Source organism: Erpetoichthys calabaricus, chromosome 3 (assembly GCF_900747795.2).
Source record: "Erpetoichthys calabaricus chromosome 3, fErpCal1.3, whole genome shotgun sequence".
Classification (NCBI taxonomy): Eukaryota; Metazoa; Chordata; class Cladistia; order Polypteriformes; family Polypteridae; genus Erpetoichthys; species Erpetoichthys calabaricus.
Window position 1 is genome coordinate 163,995,507 of NC_041396.2, and position 26,537 is coordinate 164,022,043.

The 26,537-nt window shown below is 39.8% G+C and overlaps 1 protein-coding gene across 1 annotated transcript in view; it reads right to left on the reverse strand.

The window, feature by feature from the left end:
• The window catches only part of nt5e (5'-nucleotidase, ecto (CD73)), a 107,740-nt gene extending 82,028 nt beyond the window's left edge, over positions 1-25,712 (reverse strand). The window contains exon 1 of the mRNA XM_028797483.2: positions 25,077-25,712. Coding sequence (XP_028653316.1) covers positions 25,077-25,427 — 351 coding nt within the window. The 5' untranslated portion in view covers positions 25,428-25,712. The remainder of the gene's footprint in view (positions 1-25,076) is intronic.
• Between the last annotated feature and the right edge of the window lie 825 nt (positions 25,713-26,537).

A 26,537-nucleotide genomic window follows, 5' to 3' on the forward strand; every position in this document is an offset into this window, starting at 1 on the left:
ACATAGTGATAATAGATGTTACAACTGCTGCCTCACTGCTCAAGGAAACTTGTTTAAATTCTGGGCCTGGTCACTGTATCCGTGCATGTTCTTCTTAATTGGCAGCTGCAGATTGTGTGTATACTATATACAGTGCATTCGGAAAGTATTCACAGCGCATCACTTTTTCCACATTTTGTTATGTTACAGCCTTATTCCAAAATGGATTAAATTCATTTTTTTCCTCAGAATTCTGCACACAACACCCCATAATGACAACGTGAAAAATGTTTACTTGAGGTTTTTGCAAATTTATGAAAAATAAAAAAATTGAGAAAGCACATGTACATAAGTATTCACAGCCTTTACCATGAAGCTCAAAATTGAGCTCAGGTGCATCCTGTTTCCCCTGATCATCCTTGAGATGTTTCTGCAGCTTAATTGGAGTCCACCTGTGGTAAATTCAGTTGACTGGACATGATTTGGAAAGGCACACACCTGTCTATATAAGGTCCCACAGTTGACAGTTCATGTCAGAGCACAAACCAAGCTTGAAGTCAAAGGAATTGTCTGTAGACCTCCGAGACAGGATTGTCTCGAGGCATATATCTGGGGAAGGTTACAGAAAAATTTCTGCTGCTTTGAAGGTTCCAATGAGCACAGTGGCCTCCATCATCCGTAAGTGGAAGAAGTTCAAAACCACCTGGACTCTTCCTAGAGCTGGCCGGCCATCTAAACTGAGCGATCGGGGGAGAAGGGCCTTAGTCAGGGAGGTGACCAAGAACCCGATGGTCACTCTGTCAGAGCTCCAGAGGTCCTCTGTGGAGAGAGAAGAACCTTCCAGAAGGACAACCATCTCTGCAGCAATCCACCAATCAGGCCTGTATGGTAGAGTGGCCAGACGGAAGCCACTCCTTAGTAAAAGGCACATGGCAGCCCGCCTGGAGTTTGCCAAAAGGCACCTGAAGGACTCTCAGGCCATGAGAAAGAAAATTCTCTTGTCTGATGAGACAAAGATTGAACTCTTTGGTGTGAATGCCAGGCGTCATGTTTGGAGGAAACCTGGCACCATCCCTACAGTGAAGCATGGTGGTGGCAGCATCATGCTGTGGGGATGTTTTTCAGCGGCAGGGACTGGGAGACTAGTCAGGATAAAGGAAAAGATGACTGCAGCAATGTACAGAGACATCCTGGATGAAAACCTGCTCCAGAGCGCTCTTGACCTCAGACTGGGGCGACGGTTCATCTTTCAGCAGGACAACGACCCTAAGCACACAGCCAAGATATCAAAGGAGTGGCTTCAGGACAACTCTGTGAATGTCCTTGAGTGGCCCAGCCAGAGTCCAGACTTGAATCCAATTGAACATCTCTGGAGAGATCTTAAAATGGCTGTGCACCGACGCTTCCCTGATGGAGCTTGAGAGGTGCTGCAAAGAGGAATGGGCGAAACTGGGCAAGGATAGGTGTGCCAAGCTTGTGGCATCATATTCAAAAAGACTTGAGGCTGTAATTGCTGCCAAAGGTGCTTCGACAAAGTATTGAGCAAAGGCTGTGAATACTTATGTACATGTGATTTCTCAGTTTTTTTATTTTTAATAAATTTGCAAAAACCTCAAGTAAACTTTTTTCACGTTGTTATTATGGGGTGTTGTGTGCAGAATTCTGAGGAAAAAAATGAATTTAACCCATTTTGGAATAAGGCTGTAACATAACAAAATGTGGAAAAAGTGATGCGCTGTGAATACTTTCTGGATGCACTGGACATATGCCAGATCTCATTCTATATAGTATATACTATATGGCCAAAAGTTTGAGAATACCTGACCTTCACACCTTCACACTTCTATTAGCTTGTTGGGCATCCTATTCCAAAACCATAGGCATTAACATGAAGTTTGCCACAAAGTTGGAAGCACACTATAGTCCAAAATGTCTTTGTATGCTGTAGCATTAACAGTACCCTTCACAGGAACCAAAGGGCCAAGTTCAAACCCTTTATTTGATTCATGATGGCTTAGTTTGGTGCTCCATCTTTGTCTGTCTTTTTGTGTTAAATTTGTTCTCACCATGCAAAGTCAGATCACATATACAACAGGAAGAACATCTGAATATTTGTTGCAGTGTGCTGATGTGACTCCACATTTTATAACAACATCTTCTTACAACTTTGTTGATCAGAGTTGCTCATGCAGCTATACAGGTAGCCCGACAGCGGAAAACGAGAGGCCAAAGAGCTGGCACCCTGATTCGATTCTGGAATGGAGGACTACAGCAACCACTGCTGGGCATATCTCCATTTAACATGCGCTCACTGGCAAACAAAGTCAACAAACCACAGCTATTAATTTGAACTAAAACTGACTTTTCTTTTTTTTATCTGCTCTGTGCTTTACTGAAACCTGGCTGAATGACTCCGCATTGGACTAACCTGACTTCACGCTGTACCAAGCGGACTGCATCACCGAACATTCCAGCAAAACAAATGACGGGGGAGTGTGCGTCTACATCAATCAAGGCTGGTATAACAATGTGACAGTTCTTTTTAAATCATGCTCTTCTGATCTAGACATGTTTATTATAAACTTTAAGCCGTTTTATTTATCATTTTAGTTCTGCTCAGTTCAATTATTCTAGCTGGTGTTTACCTTTGCCCTCGCACCAATGATCACGAAGTGAAGCAGCAACTCACTAATGTAATAGATGAAATTGAAAAAGTCAACCTGGACTCGTAAATAATTATTTTGGGTGATTTTAACCATGTCAGTTTTAACCAGGTCCTTGCTAAATATCAACAGCAACTTAAATGCCCTACCAGTAATGGAAATATTCTAGATCAATACTATGCAATTCTGACTATTTATGATTGATCTTATTCCTGTTTACAAACAAAACAGAAGATAGATAGGCAACAGAATGGATAAGCAATAGAAGAGCTTCAGGACTGCTGTGTAGGTACACACTGGAGTTCCTTTAAAACTGCCACCTCCAACATACACGAATACAATGATGCTGTAATATCATATATTAGTTTTTGTGATCATGTTTGCATCCCAACAAAAACAACTGTAAAGTTTAGAAATGATAAGCCGTGGTTCGCTACAGAGCTCAGACGACTGCAACAGGACAAAGAGTGTGCTTCCTGATCTGGAAATTGTGAGGAATACGGGAAAGCCAAGTATATCTTGGAGAAAGTGATCTAAGCTAAGGAAATACTCAGATAGAGTAAGATGCAGGAACATCAGTCTGGAGAGGCCTTAAACAGGTCACTAACTATAAGAAACAAACATCAAACAGCTTTGCTGATCTAGGCCTGGCTAATCAGTTAAATCAGTTTTACGGCCGCTTTGAAAGACACTGGACATAAATCTATCTGATGGTCTCACTATTACTACTTTACACTCCTCTTCTTCTCAGCTTCCCCCTCCCAATATATTATTGCAAAAGACACCTGCAGCTTATTCAAAAAATAAAATATTAAAAAGCTGCAGACCTGGACCTTATTTCTCCTTTCACACTCAGGCAATGTGCAGACCAGTTGTCTACAGTATTTGCAGACATTTTTCAACCAATTTTCATCCTATAACAGTGTCATGTTTAAATTGATGAGCTGTTCAGTGCAACTAATTCTACTGCCAATGTTTTTCAATGGAAATTGCATGGCTATATGCTTGATGCTATCCATCTGTTAGCAATTAGTGAGGCTGAGAAACCTGAACTCAGTAATTTGGAGAAGTGTCCACATACTTTTGGCGATACAGTGTATATCCGACTCTAGTCAGGCACACCTACCTAATATGCCTATATTTCAGAAGAAGAAAACAGGTGTGCCAAGGCAAAATCTACATACAGTCATCAATCTATTTTTTGAAGTTGGACATTCCATTTTTTTGAATAGGTTCTTTACAACAAGAGACTACCACCAAGTACAAGACAGGAACCAACTGTACAGTTACTACCAAGTCACCTTCATGAATATAAATACTAACACATACCAGGGAAACTTACGGCTTCCATAAAAAGCTTTTTTTCACATTCACACCCACGGGGACTTTCCTGCTATTAATCTTTCTTTCACTAACCTTCAGAAAGAATACTAACAATAATAAAAGAGAGGCTGTCTCTGATTTGTGTAGATTAATCAACATTTACAGCCATCAAGTTACCCAAAGACAAAATGTTGGCATTATCCAGTGCAAGTAAAGAAAAACACTGGATGAGGCACCAGTCCATCACATTACTCTCATAACTCTCATACCTGCACTGGATCAATTTAGATTACACAATTAACATAAAATGCTGCATTTATTTCATTTGATTTCTTGCATACAGTAATAAAAGGAGAAAGAATATACTTTGTAGACTGCAAAGTACAAAAGTTTGTTCCAGACGGTAAGAGGGATCTAATTTTTGATGTTTAATATACTGCTGTACATCTCAGGTTCATTTAAGAAAATGTCTAGTCTAAGACTAAGAAACTCTCTCCTGAACATGTCAAAAGTAACTGAATTCAAGTGCATTTGGGAAGGGGTGAATTCTGATACAGATCGATATGTTATAAAAATTAAAATGTCTCAAAATAATTTATGGAAATTTCTTATTTGAACTGACAACTGCTGTTTCTTGTCTTGTGCTCATTGCTGATGGGAAAGACTTTTTTCCCTAACAATGGAAGGATGCAAAAGTACATAGGAAGACTGTACAGCAGGGATACTCACATTTATAAGAAACTGGTTCACTTAACATAAACAGAAATCTGTTGTAACTATTTTTAAAATTTAATACAAGATTACTGTTTTGCATTCGCGTTCAGGGATTTACCATTTAACTTTCATGTGCATTACTGGCAGAATCAAATGTATATTTATATTGTTTTAGCAAGGCAAGGGTGTTTTTGTTTTACATAGTGTACTAAATGACAAACTGTAGCTAGTTTAATTGACACTTGCATATAAAAACTGACTGCAACAGTATTCATTACATTACAATGTACAATTAAAATTTAAATATTTTAAATAGAATTTCCATGTGAAATTGTATAGTCATTTTCCGGTAAACAGCAAACTTAACGTTAAAATACAAAAAGAAAATAATTCTGTATCTGTTTGCAAGGGCATTTCATGCTCTCCTTTACTACAAGAATATGGGTATCCTTAATGCAACAAATCAGTTAAATTTAAACTTTGAACAGATGGTGGAAAGTTTAAACATTATGCCTACAGTTATCTAATTATCTGTCTTGTGAGAGAACTGGCCTTTACAATCCTTAACCAGCAGCATGAGGTTTCAGGGTAACTATACTGTATATTATATGCTTGTCTATGAGACAATTATGTTGACTATTCTTGATGATGTTCATTGTCAAAAAGCTAGATTCACATAGACAGGTTGATATAAAAATTGTTTAAAAAAAGGTCAACCTATGGCTTTTCTTCAGTGTTTCTGAATCACATTCTTAGAAGCAACTTTGAATCTTGACCATGTCAATCACAAGCAGAAGTCTCTTAGATTTTTAACAGAAAACAGAGCTGTGATAAACAGAAGTACACTTGTTGGACCGTTTCAGCTATCTTTCTCAAAAATATTCACATTTCTGAGACCACACTTACACAGGCCTCTATGCACAGTTAGTAGCTTCTGACTCATTAAATCGGGCATGTTTGATTATCATCATTGGCTTTCTACGTTTAATGGGCAAGTAGCCACATAGTATGATATTTCCAGAGGTGAAATAATCTCATAGTTTCTAATGCCCAGTGTTTAGTTTCTACTCCTCTGTTACTTCAACCATATTTTTTCATTGGAGGCACTTTACATCTAGCTCTAGGCAAGATGAAATGTCTGGTACTTTAATATGTTAGTTTGTTAATGATATCTGGATGTTAACCCTGACCAAGGCACTTATATACTGGAGTCTGAAAGGGTCAAAGTAATATCTGTATAGATTATTCAACTTTTGTTTCCCTTGCTATTTTTTCTTTGATTTATCACTATTAAATATCTATATACATCCTTTTGGTGCCATTATATTGGTCTGTGTCGCAGGTCCATTTTCATACTCTTGTCATGCCCTTCATGTTTGTGCAAAGAGGTGTCCGAAGGGTTAGAGACAGAGGGAAAAATACTGGGTGATGAAAATTTCGACAAAATGGAATATGCATAAAATGTGATCTTAAACTAGACTAGTGTCAGAATAGCAAAAGAGACTGACAGAACTAATTGTCAAAACCATAAACACCAAATCAGAATCATAATCACAATAACACTGAAAAGTTACTCGAACTAGTTTGCATAATGTGCTCCTAACTAACTCTATATGTCATGTTTATTTTTAATTTCAAATCCATAAAATGCTTGACCTTGTGCACCCCATCTTATGTAGACTTGATGACACAAGCTGTCACATGTCCAGCAATGAGAATAGCATCCACCAGCAAACTATTTGTAACCAAGCTAAAACAGAAAATGGCATTGCCAGAAAACAATAAAAAATAAAAATAACCATAAAAAATGCAAATAGTCAAAAAAAATGAAAGACTGTATCATAGACTGTATCAGAGACCAGATCCTCACAGAAATGGTAAATAGCTTGTGGTTATATTCCAGGCCACATTACAGTCTGTGTGGCTCATGACTTGCTCAGTCTGAGTGACTGTGAGTGTGACTGCACAAGAGTGTGCCATGTGATATGCTGGTGTTCCTGCAGGGTTTGAAGTCTACCTGAACATGGTTTGGTTTCTTGCTAACATGTAACAAATATTAACTCTGAAAATGTATTAATGGAATAAAAGAAAAAGTAATTCATTTCAAGTTCATTGGCAGCTAAAAAAACCTATTTGGTTTGTCCTGGAAAATAAATAAAGTCACAAACCTGTGACAAAGTCTCAATAAGAAAACATTAGTCCAAAAATTCCCCACCTATGCCCCTTTGAGAAAGTCATACACTTCATTAGGCTTCTATATAATTTATTATATGAAGCTGACATTGTTTTTTGGATAGAAGTAATTTTTTCACTTCTCATTTCTCCACACTATGAAGGCTTCTGTGATAACAAACTGCTATCTCTCAAGGCACCCTGACAAACCGGTTGACTTAGCCCATTTTTATCAAAGTTGGACACCTTTAACTATGTTTTTGCTTCAGTGTTAAATTCTTGATCTTTTGCCCATTTGTGGTCAATTTGTGTTTACTAACTTTGCTCTTAGTCCATTTTTCAAAGATTTGGCTGGGGGTTTAGTGAACACTTTCCTTAAGTGCTCACAGTGCAAGCCCCCTGGCTGTTTTTGTTTTCTCTTCTCTATCACTGTGGATAGTCCCTGGACGTTTATGTCCACCATGACAAGTGATAAAAAGTAAGTGTACCGTTTAAAAACCCTGCGTAATGTACTGAATGTGTCATTAGCACTCTCCTCCTTGTTTGATCCTATATATTTTCAATTGCTCCACCTGATATTTCAGTACAGGAACCTTTTAGCATTTTCTAGGGAATAATCCTCTTTTGTAAGCTGGACCAATTTACCATACCTGCTGACCTTTCAGTCATTTCTTTGATCTAATCTTTAATTGTATTAACTTGTGTTTAAATACTTCAGAATGACTTTACTTTGATCAGTTCATTAATTTTTGAAATACGTGCAACATCTGTCAAGGGCCCATAAGAAAACAACACATTATAATGTAATATATGAAACTTCAAGGGGAATCCTGTTTCCACAAAGCATGTCAAACAACACAAAAGATTATCTGGGTATCTGGTCCTTTAAATGCACTTATATAAGGCCCTTGTTCTTGGCCTTGTAGGCTACCAATTGGCAAGTACATTATAACTCATTACCTGATTTAAAAACTTGAATGTAAAGGAAATAATGACAGAAGGCAGCTAAGCATTATCTATTAGGTCAGAAAGTTGTTTGCTGTGGTGTAGCCAGTGACAAAGAAGGAGGAAGATGAGAGAATTTGGGCTTCTAGAAGACCTGAGCGACTAAGCTTTGTGAAAAACCAGCATGGTCTTATTCTTTTACCTGTCTTCTATCATATTCACCATTCCCTTTTGTTTTGATATAATGTATCTTTTTAATTCTGTTATATAATATGTTCTAATTTATTCAAGGCTTTTAGATGGGAGATGCCCCTATTCATTGCTCTTCTTCATTCAATTATCAGTTTTCTCCTGTAGTGAAAGGTTTGTTGCACCCACATTGCAACAATGTACTTCAGTTAATATAAGTCATTGTCTTTATAGACACACACAAGTTTTGAATTTAGTATGACCACATTAAACTCCTGTTCCACCAGGAAGAGAATACAGAACGATACCACACTTGTATAAACCATCTTCTTTCTTTTCTTTCAAATGTACATGACTAAGTAAACAATGCAGTAACTCCAATTTGCCTTGTGCAAGCCTAACCCACTGATGTGGAATTCTTGTTTCAAACAGGAAGAATTTCCATGGAGTTGTCTCTGACACTTGACCTCTATGAAATATCCATTAAAAGTACACGGTTGTTCTTACTATGCGACCAGCTCTATAGCACCCAGTATAATGCAGCGGTCCTGTGCGTATAAGCCCTCTGAGGCTCAGAGGCCTTTGTGAACACAGTTCCAGGGAGGTAGCTCCCCATGAAATTTTTTACTCTACTTAGCAATATTAATACAGCAGATCTTCTACCTACTTAGGACCCAAAACCCACATACTAGACTGATGCATACCATCTCCCCCACTGCACCCTATCCATTACTCTATGTGCAAATCAGCTGCTGCTGACATTTCAAAACAAAAAAGTGTTTGCTGTTTTTTGCAGAAAAACTTCCTGTTCTTATGCTAACTAAAAGCTTACCATAAATCTTTTAATCTCTTTTGTTTCACAGATTGCTCAATCACATTTTAACTTACCTCTTGCTATAGGACGGCAGTTACTAAACACTTAGAACATTAGAACACTCTAGACGAGAACAGGCTATTCAGCCCAACAAAGCTTGCCAGTCCTATCCACTTATTTCTTCCAAAAAAACATCAAGTTGAGTTTTGAAAGTTCCCGATGACTTAATGTCTACCGCACTACTTGGTAGCTTATTCCAAGTGTCTATCATTCTTTGTTTGAACGAAATTTACCCTTAACAAGTTTCCAACTGTGTCCCTGTGTTCTTGATGAACTCATTTTAAAATAACAGTCTCGATCCACTGTACTAATTCCCTTCAAAATTTTAAACACTTCAATCATGTCACCTCTTAATCTTCTTTTGCTTAAACTGCAAAGGCTCAGCTCTTTTAATCTTTCCTCATAATTTAACCTCTGTAGCCCTGGAATCAGCCTAGTCGCTCTTCTCTGGACCTTTTCTAGCGCTGCTATGTCCTTTTTGTAGCCTGGAGACCAAAACTGCACACAGTACTCAAGATGAGGCCTCACCAGTGCATTATAAAGGTTGAGCATAACCTCCTTGGACTTGTATTCCACACATCGTGCTATATAACCTAACATTCTGTTAGCCTTCTTAATGGCTTCTGAACACTGTCGGGAAGTCGATAGCTTAGAGTCCACTATGACTCCTAAATTCTTCTCATAAGGTGTACTTTCGATTTTCAGACCACCCATTGTGTATTCAAACCTAACATTTTTACTTCCTATGTGTAATACTTTACATTTACTGACATTAAATTTCATCTGCCACAAATCTGCCCAAGCCTGTATGCTATCCAAGTCCTTCTGTAATGACATAACGGATTCCAAATTATCTGCTAATCCACCTATCTTGGTATCATCTTCAAACTTAACCAGCTTGTTACTTATATTCCTATCTAAATCATTTATATATATTAAAAATAGCAGCGGCCATAGCACTGACCCCTGTGGAACACCACTCTTAACATCGGCCAGTTCTGATGAGGTTCCTCACACCATCACCCTCTGCTTCCTGTGTTTGAGCCAATTCTGCACCCATCTAAAAACATCACCCTGAACTCTCATTTCTTTTAATTTGATGCCCAACCTCTCATGCGGCACCTTATCAAATCCTTTCTGAAAGTCCAGATAAATAATATCATATGCTCAACTTTGATCGTATCCTCCTCATAGAATTCCAGCATGTTAGTAAAACATGGCCTCCCTCTTCTGAACACATGCTGACTGTTCAGAATAACTCCTGTCCTTGCCAGGTGTTGCTCAATCTTATCCTTAATAATTCCTTCCATTAATTTTCCTGTGATGCATGTTAAGCTTACTGGCCTATAGTTGCTTGGATCTGCCCTGTCACCCTTTTATATAATGGGATGATATTTGCCATAAAAAAAAAGCTTACAGCACTCAGGGTTCCCAGGCGGTCTCCCATCCAAGTACTGGCCGAGCCCGAGCATGTTTAGCTTCCAAGATCAGACGAGACTTATTTTCTTTTTTGACTCAAACATATTCTGTTTACTACTACAAATCACAATGTTGGTTTTAAGCAGATTCCTAACTCTGCCTTTTTATACCAACAAGATTCCTAATTTTGGACAGACTCATTCATTGGTCTATTCACCCCCATGCTCACTTCCCTTAGTCAGCATAATAATACCAATAGTAACAGACACAAAATACAGAAACTGAATCAGATCTGTCCAAGGCAGGGCAGTTGCTCAAAGATTCTTCCACCCATGTTCTTAGCCCATTTTTTTTCTAAAGCAGGGAATTTGTGTGCTGGAGCATATAGTGGCATCAGCTCGGTTGGGACAGCATTCCAATACTGAAATTATTTCAATGACTTTAGAACTTCTCAAGTTGACCCCTGACACATAAAACATTCTACAAAGAAATAAACAATCACAATGCAAAATAAAAACAATGTATTGCTATCTGCGGTGGGTTGGCACCCTGCCAGGGATTGGTTCCTGCCTTGTGCCCTGTGTTGGCTGGGATTGGCTCCAGCAGACCCCCATGACCCTGTGTTCAGATTCAGCGGGTTGGAAAACGGATGGATGGATGTATTGCTATGAAATGCACCGATCAGCAACAACATTAAATCCACTGACAGGTGAAGTGAATAATATTGATTATTTTGTTACGGTGGCACCAGTCATGAGGTACATTAAGCAGCAAGTGAACAATCAGTTCTTGAAGGTGATGTGTATGAAGTAGAAAAAATGGGATTTCAACAACTTTGACAAAGGACAAATCGTGAAGGTTGGACGACTGGGTCAGAGCATCTCCAAAACAGCAGGTCTTGTGGGAAGCCCTCAGTGTGCAGTGGATAGTACCTACCAAAAGTGGTCCAAGGAAGGACAACTGGTGAACTCCTGACAGGGTCAAGGGCAACCAAGACTTATTGATATGTGTGGTGAGTCAAGGCTAGCTGGGGTCTGAACCCACAGAAGAACTACTATAGCACAAATTGCTGAAAAACTTAATGCTGGCCATGAGAAAAAAGTGTCAGAACATACAGTGCATCACAGCTCACTGTGTATTAGGCTGCATAGCCAAAGACTGGTTAGAGTGCCAATGCTGATCCCTGTACGAAAGTGCCTACAATGGACATGTGAGCATCAGAACTGGACCATGGAGCAAAGGAAGAAGGATGCCTGGTCTGAAGAATCATGTTTTCTTTTAGATCATGTGGACAGCCAAGTGCATGTGTGTTGTTCACCCTTGGAACAGTTTACAACAGGATGCACTGTGAGAAGATAGCAGTGTGATTTCTCTGGACAGTGTTTTGCTGGAAAATCTTGGGCTCTGGCATTTATGTGGAGGTTACTTTAACAGATACCACCTACCTAAAGATTGTTACAGATCACCTAAACCCCTTCATGGCAACAGTATTCCCTAATGACAGTGACCTCTTTCGGCAAGATAATATGCCATACCATAATGTAAAAATCATTCAGGAATGGTTTAAGGAACATGACGATAATTTCAAGGTGTTTCAAGGTGTTGACTTGGCTTCCAAATTCCCCAGATCTCAATCCCATCAAGCATCTGTGGGATGTGCTGGATACACATGGAGGCCCCACCTCGCAACCTACAGGACTTAAGGGATATTGGTTCCTAATGACACAGGAGGACCCCTTTAGAGGTCTGTCTTTTGAAGTCCATGCCTCGATGAGTCAGAGCTGTTTTGGTGGCATGAGGGGGACCTACACAATATTAGGCAGGCGGTTTTAATGTTTTGGCTGATCAGTGTTACCCATGCACCAGCCTTTCCTGTCACAACTAAAGGGATTTCTCTATTATAGTTGGGACAAATGTAATAAAAAGTACACATTTCTACATTATATGTCCACTATTTATGTTTGCTTTTTGGATCTGTTCTGTTTTGAAAATAATTCTAATAATTAATGCTAAGTTTTGTTTAAATGGGACAAATAGAATTATACACACTGGATGATTTATCACACTATAAGCTAGGCAAACATACACATTCACTTGCCAACACATACAAAAACAATGTTTTCTTAACTGGCAAGGTGTAAACTCTGGAGGGCCTGGGATCAAAAATGCAGTTATTCTAGTTTACACTTTACCAAATTAATTTAACTATCTCTCTTGGTGGGTTTTCATAGTGATGGTTCCTGTTCAACAAATACTGTACTAAAAACACTGGCACATTATGCAAAGCAGCAGAACATTTTCATTTTTAAATATCCAAACAATTGATGGCTGTTACAGCCTGTTTGTTTCCCTTCAAAAAAAGGGAAAACCTAGAAAAGTAATTAATCTTTGATATCAAAAGCTTAACACAACAGATTACTTTCAATCTACCTCAGTCTGTAAATACAGCATAAGACACTTCAAAGTAATGAATCGACAATGTGCCCTAAACTATCTTCCCAATAACCAGTACTCAGACATAACTGTCTTTTGTAAAAGAATCTACACATCACAATTCACAACAGGGCGATAACACTACTGAACAAATTTCCCACTTGGATCCCAGCCACTTTCAAAACTTTATTTAGCGACTTGTGGAAAGATTACTGTTACTCCTTCAAACGCAGAAAACATATGTCAGACAGATGTAAAAAGAGAAGGGTAAAAATATAGATTGAATATTTTCAATAGCATCAATATAATGAGCACATAAAAATAAGAAACACAGTGTCTTCAGTTTCCCATTTTTATACTCATAATACACTACAAAAGTTTAGAGAGTGGTACTTTTATAAATATAAATTGACTGCATACAAAGATCTCCACAAAGCATATTCCTCATATTCCTATTGTTGTTATAATCTACCAGTTTTCTGAACTCACATATTCAGGGTCACCAAGAGATGAAGGCAATAAGGAAGGAACCAACTCTGGACAAATTGCTAACCTATCATACAGGGTTAATGTAGAATCAGCTATTAAACTATCATGCACAGGGAGAAAACATGAACTCTACACTGATAGGGGTTTGGATTCAAATCCAAACCAGGAATCTTTTTTTTTTTACCTTGGCAGCACTTTAGCTCAAAACAAGAGAACTTTAGCACAGAACAAAACAAAATTTTTAAAAAGTTGTATATTTTTCATACAGTAATCCTGTTATGACATTTTACACAATTCAAATTTATCAAAAACACTACACTTTGTGATGAGCAGTCAAAAACTGCAAACATCTATAAACATTTATAAACTAAAGGCACTGCTGTATTAGATGTGATTTTGCTATCAATGCTATTATCATTAAAGCACTACACCAATAGTGTACCAATCATTCAGCTGGGGGGCAAATGAGCATATCTGGGGGTGGGAAGGATCTCTTAGTGTTGGTGCCATTCTGTCCTGAATTCGTTACTAATTTGTTACAATAATTATTTCAAACCTGATCATGACTGTATTGACTCTCCAAAGTAAAAGTCTCCCTAACGATAGTATGCTTACACTAGTCTGTCAGACTTTACAGTAAAAGATAAAAGGTTACAAACAAGAAAGTGGTAAAACTGAATGATTTTGTTTTTATTTGTTTTTATCTTCTTGTCATATCTTATAAAATAAAAAAAAATGTGTAGTGAATTCACAGCTCTACAGCGTGGTGTTAAAATGCTGGCCCACACACTGCCTGTACATGTAGTTTTTATATTAGCCTCCTTCTAAATGCCAGATATGTGATGTCTGTAAATCTACTGCATCATTTGTATTCAGAATGATCAAAAATTTGAACATGCAATCATTTACTAAAATTTGTATGAATTATTTATAATTTTCCATCCATACAAACAAAATGTCCTTAACTTCTTTCTACCCATGGCCTATTTATAAAACACCTTAAATCTGTGTGCATGTGAATAAGTCTGTTGTCTCTGCTCAAAGGACATCCTCAAATATCTCTATACAGTAGGATATAATGCCATATAAACTTTATTACAAGTGTATGATTAACTCCTTTAAAACAGTGAATAGAGTGACATTGGATTGGAAAGTTGAAGAACTGGGGAAATCTATTAGTGATAGCCACCAAGAGATACTCACAGTCTGTCTGCAGGTTATCTACAGAACTTTCAAGTTCTTTCTGTGTTTGTTTATTGCAATTTCACTGAAATTAACAAAGTTGAATGCTCAAGAGTGGGACACAGTATCTGGGATACTCTTGACAAAGGTTTCTCATCAGCCACTCATCAGCCTGAGTAAAAAAAAGTCTACCAAGTTTCTGAAAACTTGCTCTCTGCACAACATAAGGCTAGTGAAGTCATGTAAAAGAGTAAGGGTAGCCATGTCTATCCATATAGACAGGTATGGTGAACATACAGTATTTCAGTAATGAGTGACTAACCGTGATAGATCGATGAGGTGTATTTCACATTTTTAGCAAAATAATAAAAATAATAATTGAAATTCTGTTAAAGTCCACAGCAAAATCAACAAAATGCATTTTAGTATTGCATATTTCTAAATAAATAGAATTATACAGTCTTATTGCTTCAATTGTCCATCTGCTGTCCTACAGCAATATGTTAATGCATTTGTGTTTTGTTTGTCTTTATCTCTTTAGGTTTTAAAGTTTTCAGACTTTATTTTAGCTGAATGTATGGTATCATTTTTGTTGTTTATTTGTTATTGCTTTGTATAAATCTTGTACTGTCATGAGAATATCTACCATCTGGAAAAAAAAGTGAGAAAGTATTAACCTACTCGTGCACAGGATTCATGCAAAAAAATAGTTTGTGTTCTTCAGTTTGTGTACATAAAAGGTTTCCTACCAGTTTCAGATTTTATAAATTCCAGTTTGTACGAGGATTTTCATGAAAGATCAAATCTGTGCGTATAACTGTTTTATTAATGAGATGACAAGAGTATCAAACTCAGTTCCTGGAGGGTTGGAGTGACTGTACATATACTATCCAACAACTTTCTTAACTGCATTGCCAAGTCAGATAATTAAATTAAGCAACATGTATCATAAACAGCACAAATTGTCTTCTAATTATAAAACATTTTGTAGCAAAACCTTGAAACCATTGCTGCCCTCCAGGAAATGAGTCTGAGACCCCTGCATTAGAGACTGGCAGTGCGTTCACTTTGCAACATCTAATATTGTTTATTATTATCTAAATGTTTTGACCACAGCAACTCTGTACTTATTTTTAACTGTCAGTTGTTTAAGGAAAAAATGAGCAATTTAGGGTTTGGCATCTTAAAAAGTGAGCCAATCAAAATCAAGGCAACAAAGCATGTTCTGTTAGCAGCAGTAACTGGATACTAATTCAGAAAAGCTGCTGGAAAGAAAACCTTCAGCCACTGCAGCTCTCCATGAACTAAGTTTGTGATCCCTGTTCTAAATTGTCCCTGAATGACAGAATATGGGTGTTGTATGTTATTATGCTATGCTATGGATGGACGTGCATGTCTAGTACAGAAGTGCTTCCTGCCTTGTGCCTGATGCCACCAGAATGAATTCTTGACCTGTGATCCTGTACTGGATTAAGCAGGCCAGATAATCAATGGATGGAAGAAATAGTTATAGCTGCAATAAAAACTCAGCAATCAAACACATTTATATTTTCCATCATGAAACCAACTTTTTCCAGGACCTTGTTTACTCAGCTTTACTTTAAATGTCTCATAACTAGCATACTTGGAATATAGCAAAGTGAAACACCCACCTACCCTTTTACTATTCTTGTACCATTCTTTTGGATTAGAGAGTTGAAAATAGCTGGAGCCCAGTCCTGGAAGCTCTGACCACAAGTCTGAAACCACCCCTACATAAACAATCAGTACAAGGCAGGAGACAATCACACACATTCCCACAATGACTCATTTAGGACCAATTTAGAGATGGTAAAACATACAGTTTTATTGCTAGTAAGGCAAATGGTTTTCATTTTAGTCTATTCTATTTTGAGAAACAATATTAGCCTTTGTTTGTATTATTTGATCACAACAGTGTAAAGTACCTATGGAGGGGAAAAAGGGCCAAAGAACTCTTATCAAGTAAGGTACTTAAAATGGATATAGATTCATACAATTACAAAAAAATATGACCAAGCGAAAGATTTGTATTGACTGTTTATAGAGTCAGTGCTGTCTCTTGCTCCAGAAGCCAGCTTCAGGAATTCAGAATCAGAATCAGAATCAGAATCACTTTATTGCTAGCATGAGAAACTTACCAGAATTGACCTTGGTTAGGTGCAAAACATGGGATACAAGACATAACCAACTCAAGACAGCACAATTTCAACTCACCATTAACCTGACACAATGCAAATCACTATACAAATACAACAATTTCTCAAACAAAACACTTACAAACTTCAATAGTTAACTCAAATAGATAGAGAAACTATACAAAACAATATAGATATCAAATAGTGCAAGTTGAGCAAGTATAAAGCATTTACAAACAGACAAACAGCACAGTTACCAGTTATATGTTGCAAAAACAGTTAGGAGTACAGTAATCCCTCCTCCATCGCGGGGGTTGCGTTCCAGAACACCCCACGAAAGGTGAAAATCCGCTAAGTAGAAACCATATATTTATATGGTTATTATTATATTGTCATGCTTGGGTCACAGATTTGCACAGAAACACAGGAAGTTGTAGAGAGACAGGAACGTTATTCAAACACTGCACACAAACATTTGTCTCTTTTTCAAAAGTTTAAACTGTGCTCCATGACAAGACAGAGATGACAGTTCCGTCTCACAATTAAAAGAATGCAAACATATCTTCCTCTTCAAAGGAGTGCGCGTCAGGAGCAGATAATGTCAGAGAGAAAGAGAAAAGCAAACAAATCAATAGGGCTGTTTGGCTTTTAAGTATACGAAGCACCGCGGCACAAAGCTGTTGAAGGCGGCAGCTCACACCCCCTCCATCAGTAGCAGAGAAAGAGAGAGAGAGACAGATAAAAACAAACAATCAAAAATCAATACGTGCCCTTCGTGCTTTTAAGTATGCGAAGCACCGTGCAGCATGTCGCTTCACGAAGCAGCTGCACAGAAGGGAGCAACGTGAAGATAATCTTTCAGCATTTTTAGACGAGCGTCCGTATCGTCTAGGTGTGCAAACAGCCCCCCTGCTCAATCCCTCTACGTCAGGATCAGAGAATGTCAGCGCAAGAGAGAGAGACAGAAAAGTAAGCTGGGTAGCTTCTCAGCCATCTGCCAAAAGTGTCCCTTGTATGAAATCAACTGGGCAAACCAACTGAGGAAGCATGTACCATAAATTAAAAGACCCATTGTCCGCAGAAATCCGCGAACCAGCAAAAAATCCGCAATATATATTTAAATATGCTTACATATAATAGAGTGAAGACGCGAAAGGCGAATCGTGATATAGCAAGGGATTACTGTAACCCTATGTAAGTTTATTTAGTATCTGAATAATTTGAGGAAGGAAGCTGCAGAGATGGCGTGTAGTTGGGTCACAACAGACCTGTACCAGATGTTTGATGGTGGGTAGAGTCAGCTGCAATCTTTCCTGCTCTCTTTTTCATTATGACGATGAACAGATCTTTTAATGTTAGAAACAACAGCCAATGATTTTCTGAGCTAAACAAATCACCCACTGCAACCATGTCTTAGAAAGAGAGGAGGCAGAAGGACACTAAATGGTGATGGAGGACATCACAATACTCTCAATGAAGGCTGAGTAAAAATTTAACAACATACGTCTTGATATGCCAAGCTTCTAAAGCTTAAAATCTCTGTCTGGCTTTCTTCATGATGTTGGTGATAGGCTTGTCCCATTTTAATATATTAGTGAAAGTAGTCCCCAGGAATTTAAACGAATGAACCAGAGACACAGTCTGGCCATTAATTTGCAAAGGTGGACAGTTAGTTAGTGACTTGCTGGTGGAAATCAACCCTCATTTCCACTGTCTTAATAGCACTGAGGTTTAAGTTGTTACAAAAAGATGGCCAACCTCTCTTTGATAGGATGGAATTTCTTTATTGGAAATGAGACCCACTACAGTTGTGTCATCTGCAAACTTTAGGATTTTTAGAGAGTTTTCCATGGATATACAGTCATTTGTATAAAGTGTAAACAGGAGGGGTGAAAGAACACAGCCTTGGGGGGGATCCTATGCTAAGTGACATTAGATTTGACAGATGCGTGCCCAGTCTCACTTACTGCTTCCTCCCTGTCAAGAAAGTCATAATCCACTGTCAGATACAAGATTAAAGACCTTACAAAGCCTATTGTAGAGCACGTCACATCCTTTGATCATAGCCACATTTATCTTACTGTTTGTGTTCTTTCACAGGGCTTTAAAGACACTTTGTGAAGATAAACAGAAGGAGCTAAGTTCATTCTAAGCCTAGGATCACATATTTCTCCACATCTTCATGACAGACTAACTTTTCAATCACTCTGTTCATCTTTAATGGCAGATTTTTCTCACATACTCTAACTTTTTCTCCTTTCATCTTCCCTGGCATTTCTTCCCTACTTACCCTCCTATATACATGTATGTTATCTGCTCTTTCCTTTTTAGTTGCATGGCTGAGGAAGACTATACTGCCAAAACGTTGCATCCTTTACCTTCTTACTTTGCAGCGTGGAAAACACCTTTAACCTTTTTCCTCCTACACTTTATGAATACAACATCAAAGGCTTTGTCTAAGGCACTGACATGCAAGGTTCGACCCCTGTAAGGGGATGCAAAAGTGAGCACAACTGATGTGTCATGTACTCTTCGTATTGTTTGGTAGATACTGTATCACATATTACATATATATACAAATAAACAGAAACACACATGGTACAGTGCATCCAGAAAGTATTCACTGCGCATCACTTTTTCCACCTTTTGTTATGTTACAGTCTTATTCCAAAATGGATTAAATTCATTTTTTTCCTCAGAATTCTGCACACAACACCTCATAATGACAACGTGAAAAAAGTTTACTTGAGGTTTTTGCAAATTTATTAAAAATAAAAAAACTGAGAAAGCACATGTACATAAGTATTCACAGCCTTTGCTCAATACTTTGTCGATGCACCTTTGGCAGCAATTACAGCCTCAAGCCTTGTTGAATATGATGCCACAAGCTTGGCACACCTATCCTTGGCCAGTTTCACCCATTCCTCTTTGCAGCACCTCTCAAGCTTCATCAGGTTGGATGGGAAGCGTCGGTGCACAGCCATTTTAAGATCTCTCCAGAGATGTTCAATCGGATTCAAGTCTGGGCTCTGGCTGGGCCACTCAAGGACATTCACAGAGTTGTCCGGAAGCCACTTCTTTGATATCTTGGATGTGTGCTTAGCGTCGTTGTCCTGCTGAAAGATGAACCGTCGCCCCAGTCTGAGGTCAAGAGTGCTCTGGAGCATGTTTTCATCCAGGATGTCTCTGTACATTGCTGCAGTCATCTTTCCCTTTATCCTGACTAGTCTCCCAGTTCCTGCCGTTGAAAAACATCCCCACAGCATGATGCTGCCACCACCATGCTTCACTGTAGGGATGGTGCCAGGTTTCCTCCAAACATGACGCCTGGCATTCACACCAAAGAGTTCAATCTTTGTCTCATCAGACCAGAGAATTTTCTTTCTCATGGCCTGAGAGTTCTTCAGGTGCCTTTTGGCAAATTCCAGGCGGGCTGCCATGTGCCTTTACTAAGGAGTGGCTTCCGTCTGGCCACTCTACCATACAGGCCTGATTGGTGGATTGCTGCAGAGATGGTTGTCCTTCTGGAAGGTTCTTCTCTCTCCACAGAGGACCTCTGGAGCTCTGACAGAGTGACCATCGGGTTCTTGGTGACCTCCCTGACTAAGGCCCTTCTCCCCCGATCGCTCAGTTTAGATGGCCAGCCAGCTCTAGGAAGAGTCCTGGTGGTTTCGAACTTCTTCCACTTACGGATGATGGAGGCCACTGTGCTCATTGGGACCTTCAAAGCAGCAGAAATTTTTCTGTAACCTTCCCCAGATATGTGCCTCGAGACAATCCTGTTTCGGAGGTCTACAGACAATTCCTTTGACTTCATGCTTGGTTTGTGCTCTGACATGAACTGTCAACTGTGGGACCTTATATAGACAGGTGTGTGCCTTTCCAAATCATGTCCAGTCAACTGAATTTACCACAGGTGGACTCCAATTAAGCTGCAGAAACATCTCAAGAATGATCGGGGAAACAGGATGCACCTGAGCTCAATTTTGAGCTTCATGGCAAAGGCTGTGAATACTTATGTACATGTGCTTTCTTAATTTTTTTATTTTTAATAAATTTGCAAAAACTTCAAGTAAACTTTTTTCACGTTGTCATTATGGGGTGTTGGGTGCAGAATTCTGAGGAAAAAAATGAATTTAATCCATTTTGGAATAAGGCTGTAACATAACAAAATGTGGAAAAAGTGATGCGCTGTGAATACTTTCCGGATGCACTGTATATACTCACATATTTGTACAGTATATACCGTATATACTGTACAAAAGGTACGTGTGTACATGAATACATATCAAATATATATTTATAAAATTCACGTTATTTTTGTATGGCACTCTTCATTGAGTTCAGGCTCTGTGACAAATTGACTAGGAAGACATAAATGCAAACTTGATAAATTACTAATTACATAATAAGCACACATAAACACACACATTTATCTTAAAAAGGAAAACAAGGTGGTCTGAATCTGAATAACATAAAAAAGCCCAGCAATATCTGACCATAAATTACTGAGCTATGGCCAGTTGAGAATAGAGGAGACACATATTGTACAACTAGAACAGACTGCAGTGACACAGTGGTCAGTTCAGCTGCCTCGCAGATCCAATGTGCTCCACTCAATTCCAGTGCCCAGTTACAATCTGTAAGTTGTGGAGCACAGGAAGGTTAAACGACATTCTCGGGGTCAAAACATGAATCAGAGGTGGAGACTGAATTGGCAACTTATTAGAACAGTTTTGATGACAGCAGGCTATTCAGACCAATAAGATCACAAATCCTCATCTGGATTCTCCAAAATACCATCAAGTCAAGATTTGAATGTCCCTACAGCCCTATTAAACTATCATACTACTTGGTAACATGATGTGTGTCCATGATTCTTTGTGTGAAGAACATTTTTTAACATTTCTGCTATATTACTTACAGTACATTCCAGTTCCTCAAAATCTTACAGACAGTGCCTTACCAAGCTAAAGTATATGGTCCAGACAGAACTCAACTGCATTTTAATCAAGGCATTTGTCTTTTCTCTAAACTCCATCTATACCTTTATAGTGCCCTTTAAACATAATAGCCATATTCAATAAATATGGGAACTTTGTCTGATTCTTCTTCTTCTTTCGGCTGCTCCTGGTAGGGGTTGCCACAGCGGATCATCTTCTTCCATATCTTTCTGTCCTCTGCAACTTGCTCTGTTACACCCATCACCTGCATGTCCTGTCTCATCACATCCATAAACCTTTGCTTAGGCCTTCCTGTTTTCCTCTTCCCTGGCAGCTCTATCCTTAGCATCCTTCTTCCAATATACCCAGCATCTCTCCTCAGCACATGTCCAAACCAATGCAATCTCGCCTCTCTGACTTTGTCTCCCAACTGTCCAACTTGAGCTGACCTTCTAATGTCCCATCCATCCATCCATTACCCAACCCACTATATCCTAACTACAGGGTCACGGGGGTCTGCTGGAGATAAATCCCAGCCAACACAGGGCACAAGGCAGGAAATAAACCCTGGGCAGGGCGCCAGCCCACCGCAGACCCTCTAATGTACTCATTTCTAATCCTATCCATCCTCGTCACACCCAGTACAAATCTTAGCATCTTTAATTGTGCTATCTCCAGCTCTGTCTCCTGCTTTCTGGTCAGTGCCACCGTCTCCAACCCATATAACATAGCTGGTCTCACTACCGTCCTGTAGACCTTCCCTTTCACTCTTGCTGATACCTGTCTGTCACAAATTACTCCTGACACTCTTCTCCACCCATTCCACCCTGCCTGCACTCTCTTTTTCACCTCTCTTCCACAATCCCCATTACTCTGTACTGTTGATCCCAAGTATTTAAACTCATCCACCTTTGCCAACTCTACTCCCTGCATCCTCATCATTCCACTGACCTCCCTCTCATTTACACACATGTATTCTGTCTTGTTCCTACTGACCTTCATCCCTCTCCTCTCTAGAGCATATCTCCACCTCTCCAGGGTCTCTTCAACCTGCTCCTTACTATCGCTACAGATCACAATGTCATCAGCAAACACAATAGTCCACGGGGACTCCTGTCTAATCTTATCCGTCAAACTATCCATCACCATTGCAAATAAGAAAGTGCTCAGAGCTGATCCCTGATGTAATCCCACCTCCAACTTGAATGCATCCATCACTCGTACCGCAGACCTCACCACTGTCACACTTCCCTCGTACATATCCTGTACAACTCTTACGTACTTCTCTGCCACTCCCGACTTCCTCATACAATACCACTGCTCCTCTCGAGGCACCCTGTCATATGCTTTCTCCAGGTCCACAAAGATGCAATGCAACTCCTTCTGGCCTTCTCTAAACTTCTCCATCAACATCCTCAGAGCAAACATTGCATCTGTGGTGCTCTTTCTTGGCATGAAACCACACTGCTGCTCACTAATCATCACCTCACTTCTTAACCTAGCTTCCACTTCTCTTTCCCATAACTTCATTCTGTGGCTCATCAGTTTTATTCCCCTGTAGTTACTGCACATCCCCCTTATTCTTAAATATCGGCACCAGTACACTTCTCCACTCCTCAGGCATCCTCTCACTTTCCAAGATTCCATTGAACAATCTGGTTAAAACCTCCACAGCCATCTCTCCTAAACACCTCCATGCTTCCATAGGTATGTCATCTGGACCAATGGCCTTTCCATTTTTCATCCTCTTCATAGCTGTCCTTACTTCCTCCTTGCTAATCTGTTGCACTTCCTGATTCACTATCTCCACATCATCCAACCTCTTCTCTCTCTCGTTCTTTTCATTCATCAGCCTCTCAAAGTATTCTTTCCATCTGCTCAACACACTCTCCTCACTTGTGGGTATGTTTCCATCTTTATCCTTTATCACCCTAACCTGCTGCACATATTTCCCAGCTCTGTCTCTTTGTCTAGCCAATCGGTACAGGTCCTTTTCTCCCTCCTTAGTGTCCAACCTCTCATACAACTCATCATATGCCTTTTCTTTAACCTTCGCCACCTCTCTCTTCCCTTGCGCCTTATCTTCTTGTACTCTTGTCTACTTTCTGCATCTCTCTGACTATCCCACTTCTTCTTTGCCATCCTCTTCCTCTGTATACTCTCCTGTACTTCCTCATTCCACCACCAGGTTTCCTTTTCCTCCTTCCTCTTTCCAGATGTCACACCAAGCACCTTCTTACTGTCGCCCTTGCTACATCTGCTGTAGTTTCCCAGCTGTCTGGTAACTCTTCACTGCCACCCAGTGCCTGTCTCACCTCCTCCCTAAACTCAACCTTGCAGTCTTCCTTTTTCAACTATCACCATTTGATCCTCGGCTCTGCCCTCACTCTCTTCCTCTTCTTGATCTCCATCATCATCCTACAGACCACCATCCTATGCTGCTTAACTACACTTTCCCCTGCCACCACCTTGCAGTTTTCAATTTCATTCAGATCAACTCTTCTGCATAGGTTGTAATCTACCTGTGTGCATCTTCCTCCACTCTTGAACGTAACCTTATGTTCCTCCCTCTTCTTAAAATACGTATTCACCACAGCCATGTCCATCCTTTTGGCAAAATCCACTATCCTCTGACCTTTCTCATTCCTCTCCTTGACACCATACATACCCATCACCCCCTCGTCTCCTCTGTTCCCTTCACCAACATGCCCATTGAAATCTGCTCCAATCACCACTTTCTGTCCCTTGGGTACACTGTTCATCACTTCATCCAACTCACTCCAAAAATCTTCTTTCTCACCCATTGCACACCCAACTTGTGATGCATATGCACTAACAACATTCATCATCACACCTCCAATTTCCATCTTCATAACAATTACTCTGCCTGACACTCTTTTCACCTCCAAAACACTCTTGACATACTGTCCTTTCAGAATAACTCCTACCCCATTTCTCCTCCCATCCACACTATCCATCCATCCATTTTCCAACCCGCTGAATCCGAAAACAGGGTCACGGGGTCTGCTGGAGCCAATCCCAGCCAACACAGGGCACAAGGCAGGAAACAATCCTGGGCAGGGTGCCATCCACACTATGATATAAGAATTTGAATCCACCTCCAATCCCCCTGGCCTTACTCCCCTTCCATTTAGTCTCTTGCACGCACAAAATATCAGCCTTCCTTCTCTCCATCATATCTGCTAACTCTCTCCCCTTACCAGTCATACTGCCAACATTCAAAGTTCCTACCCTCAGTTCCACTCACTTTATTTTCCTCCTCTCCTCCTGCCTCCGGACACGTCCCCCAATTCTGTAGTAAAAAAAACTCACCTGACTTACTGTTAATGTTGAATAAGTCACTAGTTTGCGCTATTTGTGTTAATAACCAACTGACTGGCTTCTCAAGGCATAAAATGACATTCTCAAAACTTTTAAGTCCAATTCTGGATCGCCAGTTCATCACAGGTTTAATTTGGAACGGCCAATAGAACTATATGTGTTTGGAGATGTGGGAGGAAAAAGTTTCACATACACGTTATCCTGAGATGTTAAGGGGAAAAAGAGAGAAAGAGCGAGCAGTTCCACGTCTTACCATTGCATCGTATCGCATCCAGTTCATAAAATGCGCCGCTTCGGCTCCTTTGTACACGTTGAACCAAACTGTCCCCTGGAACTGGTCCCCTGCATCCAGCAGCAGCACGTTACGTTCTGTGGCACGAATGTCATTGATCATCGTTAGCCTCCTGGCCACACCGCCGTAACAGCCGTTAGAGGTGCATTTCCCCGAGTCCTTGCTAGTCTCCTCCACTCTCGCATGAACATCGTTGGTGTGCAGAAGAACCAGTTCGAAGCAGGCGGCTTCGCGAGCCAAGCCGAGCAAAGTAAGCAGAATAAGCGTCAGCAGCAGGCGAGAAGAGCCGCGAAGTCCCGAGCAAGTATTCATCTTTCAGCGGCGGCCGCTCGACTGCCGGCTTGAACAGCTGCTCTGCGATGGGAAGGCGCGGGGCTGGACCGAGAGGCACACCGCTGTATGGAAGTTTGCGGCTGTGTGTGAGTCAACAGCTCTGCGCGTACAGATGGCCCTCCTATACCACAAAAAAGGGACTCTTTGACGCGCACACCAATTATCTACTTTTGCACTGCTTTTTTTAAACTTATTCTTACAATGCTACTCGTATACTGTATCCAGCTGAACTTTTCGACTTTAACATTCACTTGCTACACAATAATACATACCTTTGAATGTAAAACTAAATAGGTATTAATTCACAGTTTCCAAAATAAAAACTCTTGACACTTCAAAAATGACAGGCATTGTAAATAATAGCAGTAACTGGGCTAAACTGACTGATTTGTCGCCTCACAGTTGTCGGAATCTAATCGATTCTGATCACGTCTAAATTAAGGGTGTATTTTGTCTCGTTTTCTTTTACACGGAGCACTGGAGTTTCCACCACCTCCGATTCGGCTGACAAGTCCAAACGGATTTGACGCGAGCTCATAAGTGTGCGTTAACACTGCTTGTGGCTACACGGGCTTCCAGTCCAGCGATGTTTTCGGAGTCTTGATCCAGGTACACTGACAGGCTCGTGTTCAATCAGCATCTCCCTCTAGTGGCCACTTGTATGTTCTGCAGTTCCAGCGCAGGTGTTTCACGTTTGAAGCAAGTCGCCGCGCTAAACACACATACCATATAAAGTAAACTTTCCCATACTTAGGCAGCAGCGTGTCACTTCTACATGCGAACAGAGTCGTACCAGACGAGAAGTGTGCATACTTTAAATTCAGCTTTATTGTCACGTGTGCATTGGATACCGAATTTGTTATTTGTATGTCAGTACTGTATTACTAATCAAACATGGACTTTACCTTGACACCTTTGGAGTTTTTATATTTCATTTACTAAAAGAGATTTGTTCTGAAACAAACCAAGAACACAAATACACACAGAGTGAAAGGGATACACTTGTACAAAAAATCTGTATGATGGAAATACTTACTCATTTCATAAAAAGAACTCCAGAACAGGGGAGTCACAGTACTATAAACTCTC